Genomic DNA, 18,285 nt, shown 5'->3' with positions numbered 1-18,285 from the left:
TATCTGCGAATGGGATAATGCGATATCCTTCTTTGTTGAAAGCATGCTTGTTGTTGTTAAAAGCTTTTCCCTTGACCAGCCTAGCTGGGGCTGGTCTTTGACAATGTCTTCCGCAGTAGTAGACGAAACATCAGGTATAAAATCCTGCAGATCACGGTCAATAAACCTGGAAAATAGCTTTCACGCAGTTATCTTCGGCCCTGAAAGTTTACATTCCTTGATTAACCTCTCAATGGTTTGAAAATATATCATCATTTTCAATTTAGTTGCCTGTGGAAGCTTTCGTAATGGTTCAATAGTGATTAGAGAGATGCAGGAATATTTCACAATTCGAAAATTTGGTGAGTGTCCTCTAAAAAGAGATAGTTTAACATATTTTCAATGCTCTGAGTGATTTGTGAGCGATTAATCCAATCTAAATTGCTAATCTCGTTTATAAAATCAATTTTGAAGGTGAACCGCTTTCAGCGTGAGCATGTCCTTAAAACACCGCTAACAGAGATGGACTTTTTTTGCGTATTCACCCCTGCAGTGATGAAATAGCGAGTGTTCGAGTTCATCGACCCGTCATTGAAATAATCCAGCCTATTGCAAAAATTAGTAGGACATTTTATAATTTTCCTTTTATTTCCGCTTGATGGCCCGCCGAACGGTTCACTGGCATGACTAATGGGTCTTTGTCGAAACTAAAGAAAAGTACAGCAAGATTGGAACTAATTTTTGATTGATACGAAAATTGTAAATGATTTAGTCTTGTGGAACTTGGCGTTTCATTGAAAATTTGAACTCATCAGTGATTTTCTGTTGAAGTGTACGGTTTGGAAAGCTGCCGATATTATAATATCTTATACAGAGTTGAATTTCACTAGTTCGGACTTCCATTGTCTATTATATAAAATGATTTGAAATCCCTGAAACAAGTAAAAAAGAATAATTAAAAAAGAATAGTTGAAAATAACAATTATATTAAGCAACAATAAACCTGAAATGAAATGATAGTAAAATAACCTACAAGTAAAAATATAATAATTGAATAAATAAAAATTAAAGGAATGCAAAAAAGAAAATAATAAAAATAAAAAGGTGTGGAGATTCCAAGTCACGTTAGTTCACGACGTTTCGATTGTTGGTATCTACAATCGTCTTCGGGTGATGACTGGTGAAGACGATTGTAGATACCAACAATCGAAACGTCGTGAACTAACGTGACTTGGAATCTCCACACCTTTTTATTTTTATTATTTTCTTTTTTGCATTCCTTTAATTTTTATTTATTCAATTATTATATTTTTACTTGTAGGTTATTTTACTATCATTTCATTTCAGGTTTATTGTTGCTTAATATAATTGTTATTTTCAACTATTCTTTTTTAATTATTCTTTTTTACTTGTTTCAGGGATTTCAAATCATTTTATATAATAGACAATGGAAGTCCGAACTAGTGAAATTCATCACGAAACATTGTCAATCACCTTCAAACAAACGTTATACAGAGTTATTCAAATTCGTTTCTGTACATGGGGATCTCGTAAACGATAAGAGATATACAGGAAAAACAAAACAATCCCAAATTATTTTTTTGCCTATATCTTCTTTATTCGCAGACATATTGAAAATTTTTTCACATTTTGCTATTAGTACTTGATGTGGGCTCTCAGAATATATCAATGAATTTTTTATACAGGGTGTCATTTGACTTGGGCTACCCCCATGTTTGAATTCTTGAATATGGAACTGTATTTTTTGTTGTAGTTTTTGGATCGTAGACGTTCACTTCATACTGAGAAATTAAATTTATATTTCGAGATGTTTAGGTAATATTCGATTATAATTGTGTGAATTATTCCCTTTTAAATTACGGCCCTGGAAATTGGTTGACTGAGTTGAATAAAAACATAATAGCAACTTTCACCTCTCCCTATGTACCGTAGAGTTTTTCGAGAGTTTTATTTTCTCATTTTTAGGTACCTATTCATATTTTGTCCATTGCTCTGAGCGTTTTCTACAATGAACTTCGAATAAGAAAATCTTTTATGATTACTTGAAATATATCTACATCAAAAATATATTATATGTGTTTTAATAAGCAGAAAAAGAAATAATAGCAATAATAACATCCGAAACGAACACTATAATTGTAATGAAAATTGAAATGAAGTAATTTATTTAGGTACCCAAAAAAATTAATTGCGCAGTAAATGTTCAAATTGGAGTCCTTCCATTTCGAGACATTTTTAAACTCGGTTTTTCATATTATTTATTGCCCTTAATACACTTATTTGCTGCATTGTTGCGAAATCAATCAAAATCCTTAATCTGGAGTCTTCCACATTTTCAATCTCTCTGCCAGCATAAATCCTATTTTTCAATGTTTTCCATAGAAAATAGTCCAAAATAGTAATATCTGGTGATCTTGCAGATCATCTTATTGTCCCATTATTTGTACCCTGAAAACTACAACAAAAACTACAGGTCCGTATTTAAAAATTCAAAGATGGGGTGGCCCAAGTCAGATGACACCATGTATAAAAAATTCATGAACATATTCTGATAGCCCACATCAAGTGCCAACAGCAAAATATGGACAGATATTCAGTATGCCTGCGAATAAAGAAGATATAGGCAAAAGAATAATTTGGGATGTTTTAGTGTTTCCTGTATATCTCCAGAACCAAAAGAGCTATATTCGATTTCTTTACATCATTGAATAGGTCTCTAAAATACGCAACTTTGCCATAATTTAACCGACACTCTATCTCTTATCTTTACGAGATCCCTATGTACAGAAACAAATTTGAATAGCCCTGTATATTATAATATAATATCAAAAAAATAAAAGTATATAAAATATTGTTCAAAAAAATTGTTTTTGGCTTTCTACTTCTTCAGTTTGAAAGTCTGAAGACAATGAAAACAACAAAGAAGTAATAATGAACGTCAATGGAAATTCTGTGATATTTCTTGTTTTTTTGATTTCTTTCAAGTCTTCCTATTTCTATAGACTTTTAGATATGAGGGTTTCTTGTTCAAAACGCAAATCTTGCACTTAACTTTATTGTGAGATAGGTATTAAAAATGTAACCTAACCTAACAAGATTTTTTTAAAGTTTTCTGTTTGCCATTAGTCAATCTTTTATTTTCTTTATATTAAAAAATATTTACTCTATCCATTTTGCAAATATTTTGGAAAAATGACAAGGGTAAAAGGGGTATTTTGGAGAATGTGTCAATTTTTTTCAATAGTCAATTAATTTACAACTGTCTTCTAGGATAATGAACATATCAATATTTATTATCTCTAATCTGGTGTTGAAATAAAACACTTAAAAAAAACAACTATATTAAGGAATAAACTGTGGAATGGAATTACAAAAAAATTTGAATTTTAAAAAATTAAATAACCAAGTTACTTCCCCATGATTGTTAGTATCCACAATCGTCTTCGAGTGATGACGATTGTGGATACTAACAATCGAAACGTCGTGTAGTAACTTGAATTCGAAATCTTCTTAAAATTCATTTCATTTTTACTTGTTCAGTTTTTACATTTTTTTCTTATTTTTATTTCATTGTAATTTCATTACACGGATTATTGTTTAATAGAATTGTTATTTTCAGCTATTAATTTTACTTTTCTAATTTTATTTTATGAAAAATATTAGACCATGAAACATAGTCAAACTCTTTCAAACAAAAATAGTTCCTTGAGTTGTTGGAGTTTTCAATAAAATCTTCCTTTTTTATCGTTTCCGTACTTTTCATGGATTTCTGCTATGAGAACGTGGGACCTTCGAAAAATTTCTGGGTGGGCACGAAATTTACATTTAGCCCCGCGGGGCGCCAAAGGCTCTAGAGCCGGCCCTGTGAAACAGAAATGAAAGATGACAAGAGATATTTCAAACCGAGATTTTCACGACGTTTCGGTAGTTTGTTACTCATTTGTCTTCGGTGCTGGATTATTCGTAGACGGTGAAAGGGGAAATGTACTTTGAAAAATTTTCAATAGAAAAGTTAGGTGCGAAAATACGAGTAAGTGTGAAAACTCTTCTCAATTAAATTTTTTTATGAATCGTTACAAAGATATACAACGTTATCAGGAATGCGATTTCATTTCCTGCTTATCTGGAATAAATGTGTTTACACAAGTCTTTTTATAAGCGAGCGTGTCGAAACGATATGCGGTAGTGTTAAATCGGATCTACTGATACTTACTAGTGTTTTATGCCAATAATGATGGACTTGATGATAACGATCGACAATATTTCATTAGTTTTCCTGTGATATTACTCAGTAATAATAGCTCAAGTGTTTTTTGGAAAATGGTTTTCTTTTTAGTGATAGATTTGGGGATCCAAACGTTTTGCTATTTCGTTTACAAAAAATTACTAAATTTGTGCTTCGATTGCTTGCAGGTGTATTTGAAATTTCGTGAGTATTTTTTTTTCTGATTGATTCGGCTGTTACTTGATGAAGATCTATAGTAATTTCCTAAACTACATCTTGCTCTTTGATCTCCACAAACTTTATTTGATATTTTTTTAAAATAAAGTTTGTAGAGATCAAATCGTTAGGGGTAGTTTATGAAATCCATAATATCTCTTTTCATGAAATAATATGAAAAATCGAAGAGTCACGTCCGTTTAAGAGGATGGTGATTTAGGGCTGAGAGACTTGAGAGAGTAGTTGATTTTCCAATACAGGCAATATAGGCATAGTGTTGCCTAAGGTGACTTTTTCAGGATTAAAAAAGGATGCAAACTTCCAACCATTCATTATCAAAATTGAACCTATTTTAAATTTATCGATACAGTTCCACATTGAAATCTAGTACACGGCGTTGAAAACTTAACAACTGATGTTGGTCGATGTTATTACTGTGTTCACATAAATAAACTTTTAATTTCGCCAGAATGCTAAATTTTACAAAATAACTACTTCACCATCTCTATTCAATCTGATTTTGATCCGGACATTGAAATTTCCAAAAACAACCTTTCTCTTTCTTTTTTCTATGGTCTTTGCCCTCCTTACGGCGCAATAGGAAAACAAAACATTACTGGTACTATCAATAATTGTAGTCCAGCGTCAAAATCGATTATTCTTTTTATATTGTTATATTTTGCCGTTTTCGGTGTTCATCTTCTTCAGTATATGTAAGAACCGATGAATGCCTCGCGACTTGGGCCTGCAGGTGTACAAAATTCAACCGACCAAGGAACTGAAGGTAAACGACCATACAACAACGTGTTCGGTGAAGGGGCTCTGTAATAATAATAATAATAATAACTTTATTAATTCCTTTAGGATCACAATGTGATATAGGACAAGTCAGTGAAAAACATAGATAAATAAACTTCAAAATACAGATAAGACGAAACAATAAACATAGAAATTTTTGATTTAAAATTTTGAACAAACTTTTAAAACTTTTAAAATGCTTAAACAATATATATAAGCAATACACATATGAGCATTTCAATCACTTCTGTTCACATATTCGACGACACTGTAGAAACATCTGGAAATCAAAAACTCTTTCAGTTTTGCTTTGAAAATACCTGGGGTTTCTTCCGTCCGTACCTCAACCGGAAGTTTGTTATAAAATTTTGTCCCTGCATAGGAAGGGTAATTTTCGAAAAATGCAGTCGAGTGCTTTTTTAATCTGATTTTATTCTTTTGTCTAGTAGGATAGGTATGAAAATCTGAGTTTTGAAGGTGCGTGTCATATTTCTTCATAAACAAACAAACGCATTTATAAATATATATACAAGGTAAACACATGATTCTATTTTCAATAAAAATTTGTTTGCACGAATCTCTATAGGCAAGATTGAATATCAAACGAATAACTTTTTTTGGGAGACAAAAATTCTGTTTATATCAGAAGAACAGCCCCACACTGCTATATTGTTGGAAATATGAGGATAGAATATGGCATAATAAACATTTAACAGCTGAGATTTATTAAAAATTGAAGTTAATTGTCTTAGGGCATAGTATGCGCTGTTAAGTTTATTATTCACTTGATTAATGCTAGATTGAAATGACATATCACTATCTATGCATATGCCGAGAAATTTAGTTTTTTCTGATGAGTTGATGAGATCATTATTGACTTTGACCTGTAAATTTTTTATTTTTCTCTGGTTTCTGTAATGGAACTGCAACAAAACAGTTTTCTTCGAATTTACAATTAAAGAATTCCTGCGACACCAGCTTGTGAATTCTACAGATAATTTGTTGAGTTTGTCCTGGAGTTCCTCAGGACTATTTGCATCAGTGGCAAGTGTCGAGTCGTCAGCATATAAGACTACAGAATCTGTACTAATATGGTTTGGCATATCATTTACATACAATAAAAAAATTATTGGGCCCAAAATGGATCCTTGCGGAACACCTAAATCCATATTATATGACAAAGACTGCTTTTCTTTTACTTTCACATGTATTCTTCTGAATGTTAAATACGATTTTAACCACAGGAGAAAATTACCCCTGAAGGCAAGGGAATGCAACTTGCTTAGAATTATATTCAAATCAATGACATCAAATGCTTTCGATAGATCAAAAAAAAGTGCCCCAACATATTTTCTCTGGTCCAGTGCATCATAAACGTACTTGAAAAAAATATATGCAGCACTTTCAGTTGACCTACCTGGGCAAAACCCATGCTGATGTTTGGAAATAGTATCAAATTTTTCTATAAATGACAGCATTTTAGAATGATCACATTTCTCAAAAACTTTACACAGTGCTGTTGTACGGTTATTGGTCTGTAGTTTTCAATTTCCTCATCCCCAGAGATGAGGCCAATTTTTGGATGAATAGGTACGTGAATAAACAAAATTGCCGAATTTGGAAAGATACCAATCCATTTGAGATCCAAGAGCGTCCAATGCATCCCAAAAAATCACTGTTTGAGGTGGATTTTGGACTGGTGACGTCATCGGACCATATTTCTTTGAGAATGACGTTAGCTAGGCCATCACTGTCGATGATTACCAACTTCTTTTGGCCTGAATCAGATGATCCGCACACCAACGACAGTGCTTAACGAAAGGTTAAGGTTAGGTTAGGTTTGTTCTAGTTCTAACATCCGAAACTGTTTGGAAACTGCGTTAGACATGCGTACAAGCAAAAAATCTTAAAGAGTCCGAAATAGTCTCGGACACTTGGTTAAACCAGATCATCATCAATTATTCAAATCAAATAAATAAAAAACATCCTAGAAAATAGCACAAACAAATTTCCACATGAATACGCATGAGCAACGAGGGCAGTTCTCAATAGTTCAGCTTCGAGAGCAAGAACGATGCGGGACGGTTCAAGATAGTTTAGGATCATTTCGCAGTCGAAATCAGAACAGAGGATCCATCAATCAGGAATTATCCCCAACAAACCGGAACGCTCTACATCAACTGCGTATGATCCTGACGTCCTAGAACCTGAATTTCGTAGAACCAGACCTTATATAATCAGAATATATTATGTGAAACCCATGCGCGAAAAAAATTGTTGACTAGTGAATCTTGTTTCCAAAGATCCAGTGTAAGCATTTTCTTCTGAAACAAATTTACTGCAAGAATATAAACAATTATCGCTAGTAAGTGCTCGCGTCAGCGTAAAATGAAATTGCACCCATCTTTACTGAACTATCATCAAGACCTACTCCAACGATTCGCTTAACAGTACCATTTACCAGCGTGGTGGAGTGAATGATATGGTCCATGGAAGATTCTTCCGGCTCACACTTCTCTAGCTCTTCAGACCTTCAACCTCGTTTACCGAGCCGACATAAAAAAAACACCGCGTATTCTGCTCCAGTTTACCGCTCGTCTAGAATGCCGTAAAAATACCGTAAGCCATCGCGAAATATTTCGAACGGTGATAATTTTTTCTTCAAATTATGCAACAGTGATTGAGATGAAATGTAGTGAATATTGTTCACAAATATTTATCCAGTTGTAAGTAAAAGTGATTTTTGTGTTTATATTTTTGCCATGACGATGGAAACGTGTTTAACAAACGCGAAATATTGCCTGAAGGCTAAGAACAGTGTGGCCAGCAAGAAGAAAAGGTGCGATAAAAAAGTCAAGGAAATTGGAAAACAGGACGAGCACAAGTACAAAAACAGGTGGAGAAATCGTAAGTTTTTGGTTGTAAATACTTTTAGCAATGGATGTAAAAGTACTACAGACTCTGTACTGGTTGTAAAACGTGAATCTGTTTCTTTCAATAACAAGACAGCTTGTTGATCAATTAATAATATTTTGTTTTTTTAATTGAAATATTTTCCTTTTGACATAACATGTATATACAAAACAAAACGAACATATCACAAAAACAAGTTGTTACAGTAAAAGTACAAGAAAATACATTGGACAAGAACAAATTAATGGAAAATGAAGTTTTTGGCTTTCTACTCGGTAGTCCAAGAAAAAGTCCTCCGGGGACAGCTACTTTCATATAAACATTGAATTACACGAAAGAAAAATACTGTGAAACAAATACTTAGAATATAGAAGACACTATCCTCTACTCAGTTTGTATTCCAAACAATCGTTTTGTATAAATCAGTGTTCATATAAAAATATTTGTTTCGAAAGAAGTTTTCTTTCGTGTAATTCAATGTTTATATGAAGGTAGCTGTTTCAGGAGGACTTTCTTTCAGTTTGTGTCTGAAAGTTACTTCTTTGCATGATCTACACATCCAAGTATAGACTTACTTATTTTGAAATTGATTACTTCATTCCTTTCTTAGGAAGATTCCCAGATATATCAAGATGGAGTAGTAGAAAGCCAAAAACTTTCTTTCCCAAAAATTAGTCACTTCTAAAAATATAACCCTTTCAATATAAACAAGTTTATATTGAAACTTTTCTTTAAAATACTCATCTAGTGAGTAAAAACATGTCAATAGTTAATCAGAAATAAAATATAATAAAGTAAATACAAAACAAAACAAAAATACCACAAAAACAAGTTATCACAATAAAGGTATATGAAAATACATTAAAAAAAAACAAATTAATAATGAAACTTTCCTTCAAAATACTTATCTAGTGAGTAAAAACATGTTTCTAATAGAAACGTTTTTTAAAGCGAAATAATGCCTTTGTTGCTTCAACATCTACAGAAAGTTAGTTATACTGTGCATTTCTTTAATGCCCCCCCCCTTTTATTTTTTGAATGGGTGAACTCAAAAAATTGAAGAATACTTCACAACCCTAGAATATGAAGTCAATATCTACTACAAATTGACGGAACATTCAATAATATCCTGAAGACAAACACATCATTATCGATATTTCTAGAAATATTCCTTTTTATCTGCCATGGCTATTCCAACAACCCGAAAAAATGTCAGTACGACAATGAACATCATTGTTCAGTTAGAATATTCTCATTTAGTTTTCGGTTTTAGTAGTGGTAGTAGTAGTGGGTTTCGTCCAATGGAAGAAAAAATTTAAGCGATTTTCATTTACGGTGCGACGCGTAACTTTCACGAGACCGAATGGATTTTTAATGAAAGTTTTCCGTCCGAATCGTCCTATCTGTAGAAAATATTTGAGGTAACTTCTATCCAAATTCACAACTACCGGTAGTGTACATAACAAAAAGCCCCCAGGTAATCCGTCCATTTCGGAAGAACAGCATGTGCAAATAATACGTGAGATGGTAGTAAATCCTGAACAGTCTACTTATTCCGACGCGAATGTTTGTGAGGTGTCTTCTTCTACTGTGTGGAGACTTTTGAAGAGTAATAGGTATCATCCATACATAATTGAAATGGTACATCAATTAACTGAAGATGACCCTGATCGAAGAACAGAATTCTGCGAAATCATGACGGAAACCATTGCAAGACATCCTATCTATCTCCATAATAGTTGTTTTAGTGACGAATGTACATTTTTTTTAAACGGCAATGTTCACAGACAAAATTGCCGTTATTGGAGTGACACCAACCCTCACGTTTTCCGGGAAATACAAACCCAATATCCAGAAAAAATCAAGGTTTGGGCAGGAATATTGGGAAACCATATTGTAGGACCTCTATTTATTGATCAAAATTTAACAGGGGAACTGTATTTGAATGCTGGAAACTACTATACTATTCGTCGAAGCGAATCCTAATGAATTCGATATGGACATTATATTCCAACAAGCACTTCCAAGCACCACCACATTACTTCAGACAAGTAAGAAACTATTTGGATTCTACTTTTCCCGGTCGTTGGAGTGGCCATCGAGGTCCTACAGAATGGCCAGCCCGCTCGCCAGATTTGACACATTTGGACTGTTTTTATGGCGTTATTTGAAGCAAAAGCTGTACGAAACTGAACCTGTTTCAATATTGGATATACGGCAGAGAATAATAAATATTTTTAGAGATATTGACGTTACTGTGTTCGAAAATGTTCGGCGTGTAATATCAGATAGGTTGTTCAGATGTCAAGAAGTTCAAGGCAATCATTTCGAGCATCTTCTGAACTGACCTCAAGCTTATTACCGCATTATGTAGTTATATGTTAATGTATTCAGGCAATTATTAAAAGTTCCGCCATTTTGTAGTAGTTAAAAATATTGACATTATATTCTAGGGTTGTGAATCATTTGTCAGGAGCTTCAAAAAGATGTGTCACAAGACCCACCTTTCCATTTAATTTTTTTCCCAGATGGCATCTAGTCGCCATCTTGAAAGTAAAGCATTGATAATAATTTTATTTTATTTATTTTTTGTTCGATTTGTTCCATTTTTACTTGTATTTTATTTCATTATTATTTAATTTCAGGTTTTTTGCTTAATATAATTGTTTTTTTCAGCTATTGATTTTTAATTTCTTCTTTTTTAGTTCTTTCTGGGATTTCAAATCATTTATATAATATCAGACAAATATAATATCCGAACTAATGAAATTCATTGAAGAAATGTACTGTATATCTTAGTATCCAATACAACTAGGAGAATTTTATGTAGATTTGTCAATATTTTTAAATATATAGACCCATACTTCAAAATTACATAAACTTGCAAGAGGTAAAATTTTGTAAGAAGGAAAAATATTTCTACAAGAATGATCGTAACAAACTTCTGCCATCAGTCTCAAAATTTTCTGTTGGCTGATAGTATTACTCCACAAACACAACCCAAACCTCAGTTGCAAATTTACTTGAGAATTATTGAAATTTATCAACTGATTTCATTGATAGTTGAGTTAAGTTGAAAAAATTCATCAACATTAACACCTAGATATTTTATAGTTTCTGTAGTACTGCCTTTCAGTTCATTATCGAATGTGAAAGTGAATTTTTGCTGAAACGTTTTCTGTCTTGTATGAAACCTCATTAATTGTGGGTAGGTTTTGGCTTTCTACTTCTCCATCTTGATACAGAAAAATGTGGGAATCTTCCAAAGAAAAGAAGGAAGCAATCAATTCCGAAAACTAACTCTATACAAAGATGTTTAGATCATGGAGAGAAGAAACTTTCAGACACAAACTGAAAGAAAAAGCCATTTCGAAACAGCCATTTTCATATTAATTTCTCTATTCCGTTTGTATTCCAAACATTCATAATGGAATCGAATCAGATATCATTCATAGGATTTCTACACAATATATTTTGATTTGTGTTTTAAGCTGGTTGAAATGTAAGTCATTACCACTATATAGCAGACAATTAATTTGTTCATATATACTTTTCATTTTTCTTCTACACGGTTATTATCTGAATCTGATATAATTAACGTAACATCGTCAGCATATGTTGTACGTTCCTATGATATTCTTTATATCATTAACCTAGAGTATAAAGCGGATAGGACCTAAAATTGACCCCTACGACACTTATATTTATGTTTTATGCTCACATACTCTGTCTGTCTGTTGAAATCTGTTTTTCCGTTAACCAGCTGTGCCCCCTTACGAACGACAACTCTTAAAAGTCAAAACTTATGCGAGCTAAGGGCTAACGAGGTCTCATCTTTCAACTTGTGATTACTAACACGGGTTGGACGAAAGGAAGTGAAAATCGATCGTCCGGCCTTGCGGTTCGAACCACCGGTTGAAACAACGGTCGATTGAGTGTGCCGAGCAAACCACACACGTCGACATACCAGACTACCGTCCTACTGAGTTCTATTATGTAAAAAAGCTGAAATCCATTGAAGTGCAACACTCCTGACTTCATATTTCTCTGAGTTCAGTAATCATTTGTCATGATTGACACAATCGAAATCCCTACTGAGATCGTATATGTCTCTTAGGGATGATAGCATCGAGAAATAATGGCTTATTTACGAAGCGATTTAAAGCAATACAGCATTCATCCTTATCTAATTGAGTACCTTAAATGCATTGTGCATTCAATATAGATCAATATGGCCCTTTACAGCATGTAACTCAAATGAATATTTCCGAAGATATTACAGATTTGAAATGAAGGGACAGCGGTTGCGGCGGTACCAGCCAGGGAGTCGGCGGCGCGTGCCTATGTTAGCTTTCGAAGACTGCGCTTCGCCCTATAGCACTTTATGATTAGCATCGATCGCACGCGTTTATATCTATATTTAGTATCAGCATTGCACCCGTGTGGAGCCGGGGCATTGCTAGTTTCAAATAAAAAACCATTTTTTAAATTAATTGATATATTTATTCCTTACGAATCAGTAGGGAGTTGTCCTGAAAATCATGAGAAGAAAATTGTATTACATAATTTAGGAAACACTTGCTACCTGAAGAGCATTTTACAAGTGTTGTTCATGACGAAGAATTTCAAGAACGGGGATTTAATAATGAACGAGAACGAGAATGTTTCCTATTTATTCACCAAACTCAAACACTTGTTCATGCAGCTGCAGTTTCGTAAGAATGTATCATCTTTCCCTCCAACCGATTTCCTGGAGTCTTTGAAGTCTACTAGACAAGTTAGGACAACAAAAGGATTGTTCTGAATTCTTGGGGTTCTTGTTGAATACTCTTCGTGAGCAAAACAATAGCAGAATCAATACTTCTTACCGCTCTGGAGTCTATCTCGTCTTGTATTTGTAAATCCTTTGCTAGAAAAATCCTCACTTGTTTACTTTGTAGTGAATGTTCAAGAGGTAGCAAAAATGTATGTGAATTTCTGGAACTTAGCGTTTCCTAATATGACTGATAGATAACCAGTCCGTGCAAAGCTTATTGTTAAATCATCTGAAAATGAAACTTTTAACAGGTGATGATCGACTGTATTGCCAAACATGTGCCAAATTAACTGACTGATAAGAAAACAAGTATAGCTGAAGCACCATTCAATCTAATAAAAACACTGATGGTCAAACATGACTTAACCTCTGACGGAAGCACCAAACTCTCTCGAAGGTTCGAAATAGATGAACACTTCAATCTACAAGACCACTATTATAATCTCCATGCAGTCATTGTTCACTGTCGTTCTGTTGTTGATCTGGCCATTGTTACGCCTTGGACGAAAAAGAAACGGACTGGTTTAAGTTTGACGTTAGTCCTGTCACGAAGTGTTCTGGCGATATATTAAATTTATTGAAGCCTCTGGAGACACCCTCCATTTTGTTTCATTATAGAGAGGATATTGGCAGATCAAGATCTTCAGATGATGTGGTGCTGCAGGTTTTTCCCGGGTTTTCCTGCAGCTGAAAAAGCAAATGCGCCACTGGACTCAATGAAGTCGCCCCGGAGCGCCAATTAATTTTTGTTGTCATTTTATAATTTCATGATTTGTATTATAAATTCTAGGAGATTATCTGCATTTGTGTGTCTAATTTTGGGACTTAATTTAACCCAGCATATGAAATATACGTTATCTTTACACGCGACGTTGTCCTTTGTCTGTAAACACATTTTGTAAAAAAACACACAATTTTTAACTACGCCAATGTTCAGTTGGATCTATTTATAATTTTGTTCCAAAACATAATTATGTAATGTGCAAATTTTAGACACGCGGTCCTATTTTATCGATTCTATCGTAGTGCTTCTCATGTTTGTAAGTTATCTTTACCTCTATTATTGTACTAATTTCGTAATTGTTTTAAGCACTTTTCAGTTGAACTGAGTACTCATCAACCAGATGACGCGATAAACAAATCTTTTTTATTTATAGCTGGTACAGTATAAGATAATTTAAGATTAGGCGGCCCTTAGAAGGGAGGTTGATTCATGGCGTGGAGCACATTTTCAGTACACAAAAATTAGAAGTGAAATCATTAATAATGAACGTTTAATCTGTTGGTGAAATCAGAAATTTTTTGAGGCGCGGTGGCATAATTATTCAAATTAGTTAAAGACTATGGATGATACTCAAATACGAAATGCAGTTTTTTGTGGAAGTCCCCAGCTGCGATTTTGATGAGGCTTTTTATAAGATTTGTTTTTTTGAATCCAGTTTGAAACCAGCAACCTTTTTAAGCGGGGTCAGAATTATTTTCTATTTATATAGTCACGGCCGGAGTCATGATTAAAGATGACAAAATCGGAGTGGTAGGCCGTGGTCGATCGGAACCTGAAGTTCCAAACGTTTCGTCCACAATCGCGGCATACATCATCAGTGGAATGTGAGTTGACCGCGAGGACGTAGATTATATCCCGAAGTCAGTCGTTGATGATACCTCGAAATGTAGTCATCTATTTTGCAGGCAACAATTCATAGACAATCCAAATTATGTCCAGAATAATATGATATAACGGGTGATTTTTTAAAGGTATGGGATTTGATTTTCAAAACAACACAAAAAATTTGGAAAAACTGGTGACATCTTTATTATAATCCATTCTATTTGTTCTATTAGATCGTCGTATGAAACATCCTCTAATCATCCATTTATACTTTGATATATTACTTACACGCACAATTTTATAGCATCCTTGATGATGGAAACAATTTATTAAATTTCCGAAAGCTTGGATAAACTTTAAAGAGTACTCTTTTATTTGCTGCAAAGCCCCACTATTTACTGGTTCCATTTCTAACTAGTCAGCAACGAGTACCCTTCCGGAGACGTGCATTATGACGTGCTCAAGGTTGCCCCTTTCCTCTCATGCAGATCTACGACTTTGTATGTACGTGTGGCAGATACCCAACGGAAAAAACAACAACTAACCTAGATAATGCCGCGCAGAGAGTTGAAGTAAAACCATCAGGTACCTGTGCAACGTCTTCGACTTGGGAGGTTCGTCGCAAGTTATTTCTCACTATGAAAAGCAGAAATTAATTTCGTTTGGTCGATCTGACCAACCGATAGACCGGTTTCGGGGTGCTTGCCCCATCATCAGTACCGGGCATGGTCTCTTCAGAACGGTGTGGACTGTCTGAGTATCACGACCAAACCAATATAATTCTAGCTAGTCATGGAATCTCTCTGCAGTTGTTTCTAGTCTAATCAACAAGTTCAAAAACATGAAAAATAGAGATAAAGGTCCTACAAATATGAGCGATAGCTCATTCGATTCGGAATCACCTCTAGAAAAATGTTTTGGAAGAATTTTGGTGCACGTAAAAAATTGCAATTGTTATTAACAAAATAAGATTAAAAAAAATGGTATTTAGTTTTTCGTTATTATCTCAAAATAATATTAATATTTAAGTAATTTTGAAGAGAGCTCGTTAAAGAGGAGGAAATTTCCGATAAAAAAGTCCCAACTCCCGAAACTGTATCCCCATTATTTATAATTTTAATTTGACGTTGAAAATAGGGTTCCGCCCTGCTGTTAAGGGTCAAATAATCCAATATTCATTTGTTTCTTCAACACACAGATGTGTATACAATTCAAATATGACGTATATCGTACCAAAAACTTTTCCTCGAAGAACGGTCTTCATACTAATTATATTTTAAGTGGAGAAGCTAGCATTTATTTTTGTAGGCCATTCCTATTCAAAATAAATAAGGGAAATGATCAATATTGGTGCATAAGTAATAAGATAATGAACGTATTCATTATTAATAAATGATAAAAGTATTATTGATAAATTCATTGGCGTAGAAAAATTCCTTAAGGTTTGTTCGTTTAATATTGAGATTATTTCATTTTTTTAATGTAGGGTTATGAAGTAGACAGTGTACTTTTGGAGTTTCAGAGCAGTGATTGTTTTTGATTCATCCTACGCCAGTAGTTTCAGTTCTATCAACACTTCATTGTGATATTTCTACAAAATCCCACGACACGTGTTTCATCGTTCAAACGCTTCTTCAGGCGTGTTCAATACTGACTCAATTTCTGCATCGTACTTTTTATATAGTATATTAATTTTAATCCTAATGACCATAATGACAATTAAATTGGATATATAACAAAAACTTCGTGAGGCATCATCGCATATGACCATAATCAAAAGCTGACCTAATTACCCATTTCATTATTACAAAACAAACTTAAAAAAAGGTGAATTATTCAAATCTTGGTCATTGGCCGAATTCTCAAATCTGTTCGTTTCTAATCATTCCTAAAGTTTGCGTTACAAACCGTTCTCTCCCAAATGTAAAACATTACAAATGTTCTACTTCCATGTTCTTTGATTCTTCTCGGGAAAGTACTTCCAATTTGGACAATGGAGTGTTTGGGTCAAGAACCGCAGGTCAACTTTTATACTACCGATCTATACGACTCTGAAGTTTCGTCTTTCATTGTTTTTAATGAAGCTCAAATCAATTTTTCTTCTGCAAGTTCCATCCAAATCTATTTTTTTTGCAAAACCGAGCGAAGTTGTTGGTTTGTTAGTATCCTGTAACTATCGTTTTTTGAAATTGGGTACAACTGGTTCAAATTTTGTTTTTTTTTTAGAATGGAGTCAATAATAACCGTCTTGCAACCGTTGTTGCCAACAATTTGTTCGGTGAAACTTATTTCTCCCTGAGAATTACTTTCCGATAATTCATTATTATTATTCACCTTCCCAGTAGTGAATTCAGTGGAAGCATGGATTTGTACGTAGCCTAGAAAACAAATAATAATTTGGTTCGTAATCCAAACTTCGTGTTGGCCAAACCAGGGGAACTTCATCTGAAAGGATCAAAGAACATAGAAGTATAGTCTCTTGAATGAGAACATCAATTAAACATTTGTAAACTATATTTTTTCAGAGGGACGTATTTCATTTGGAAAAGAACATGTTTAAACTGATTCATTTGTAATACTTTGAAATCAATATAATGGAGATTTCGAGCAATAGTTCAATGATCAAATGTATTTGAATAATTCTCCTGTGTATGTTGATGATGAAATTAGTAATTGGAGTAGATTTTAATTAAAGTAATATGATGTCCCAGGTAGTTTTTGTTTTTATTGAATGTCGAACTTGATGAGTTCATTTAAAAATTCGTTAGTTATGTAGTAATAGTCAATATGATTCAAATATAATTCAAATTATTACTGAAGAACATAACTTCTAAACTGAAAGATTCCAAAAAATATGTGATTTAAAAAAAATTATTCATCATCTGAATTCCTTAACATATTCAGTGTATCTGTTTGTAGTTATTTCGGATCTTTCCACAGATCATTTTGTATGTTTTCGAACAAATATTGATCCAGCCTTTGTAAATAATTTTGACCTTTTCAAAGTCTTTCATCTGTTGTGTGCATCTGAAATCATTTATGATGTTTTCATAACTCAATGAAGAATTAATATTTTCCTAATCACAATCAAATGAAGGTCAGTACAGTTTATTTTTAGATAGTTCAAAATTTATAGTATTGATTTTATTCATAATTCATCTAGTCAGTTTCCATTGCATTAAATAAACACGATAGAATTTCCGATTTTGAAGTTTATAATAAGGATAATTTATCATCAACAATTCTAAAGTTTGGCAAGATTTATTCTATATAATTCAGGGAATTTGAATTACAACTCACTTACAGCAAGAACCAATCAACGGACGGAGGATATTTTGTGAATTATCTGAAAGAACAATTCGTTCAGATCAGTCCCAACTCACCTACACTGTAGGTTGATAGACTGACACCCAGCAGAAAACAACTACTTCCCTGGCTAATACCACGAAAGGCGTTGAATTATATCCGGCAGGTGTCATTGCAGGATTCTCCACAGAAATAATTCCTGCTGTTGGCGATACAGATGCTGGAATCGGACACACTTGTAGACCGGTTTCGGACTATTTGGCCACTCGTCAGTGCAAGGCAGTGGCCATCATCAACTTAAAGTTGATGATGTTCCATAATTGAAAATCGAATTCCTTTCAGAGTATCATTCATCGAACTAGGCTGAAGTGAACTACAAATAACGTGTTTGTCATCTCCTCA

The 18,285-nt window shown here is 33.6% G+C and overlaps 1 protein-coding gene across 6 annotated transcripts in view; it reads left to right on the top strand.

Annotated features, from left to right (window-relative positions):
* The window catches only part of LOC111509416 (long-chain-fatty-acid--CoA ligase 6), a 132,984-nt gene that overhangs the window by 30,461 nt on the left and 84,238 nt on the right, over positions 1–18,285 (top strand). The window contains exon 1 of one of the 6 annotated variants that reach the window (XM_023165165.2): positions 3,913–4,030. The exons of 2 other annotated variants lie outside the window; for them this stretch is intronic. In XM_023165165.2, the coding sequence (XP_023020933.2) occupies position 4,030 (1 nt within the window). In that variant the 5' untranslated portion in view covers positions 3,913–4,029. Of the gene's footprint in view, positions 1–3,912; positions 4,031–4,171; positions 4,430–7,719; positions 8,147–13,991; positions 14,009–18,285 lie in introns of those variants that run through there. 3 more of the 6 variants (XM_023165164.2, XM_023165163.2, XM_023165167.2) reach the window with 3 other exon arrangements.

Source organism: Leptinotarsa decemlineata, unplaced genomic scaffold (genome assembly GCF_025532065.1).
Source record: "Leptinotarsa decemlineata unplaced genomic scaffold, Ldec_3_MD MMD2_tig00000010_RagTag_RagTag, whole genome shotgun sequence".
Classification (NCBI taxonomy): Eukaryota; Metazoa; Arthropoda; class Insecta; order Coleoptera; family Chrysomelidae; genus Leptinotarsa; species Leptinotarsa decemlineata.
This window is presented reverse-complemented; position numbering and strand designations above follow the sequence as displayed.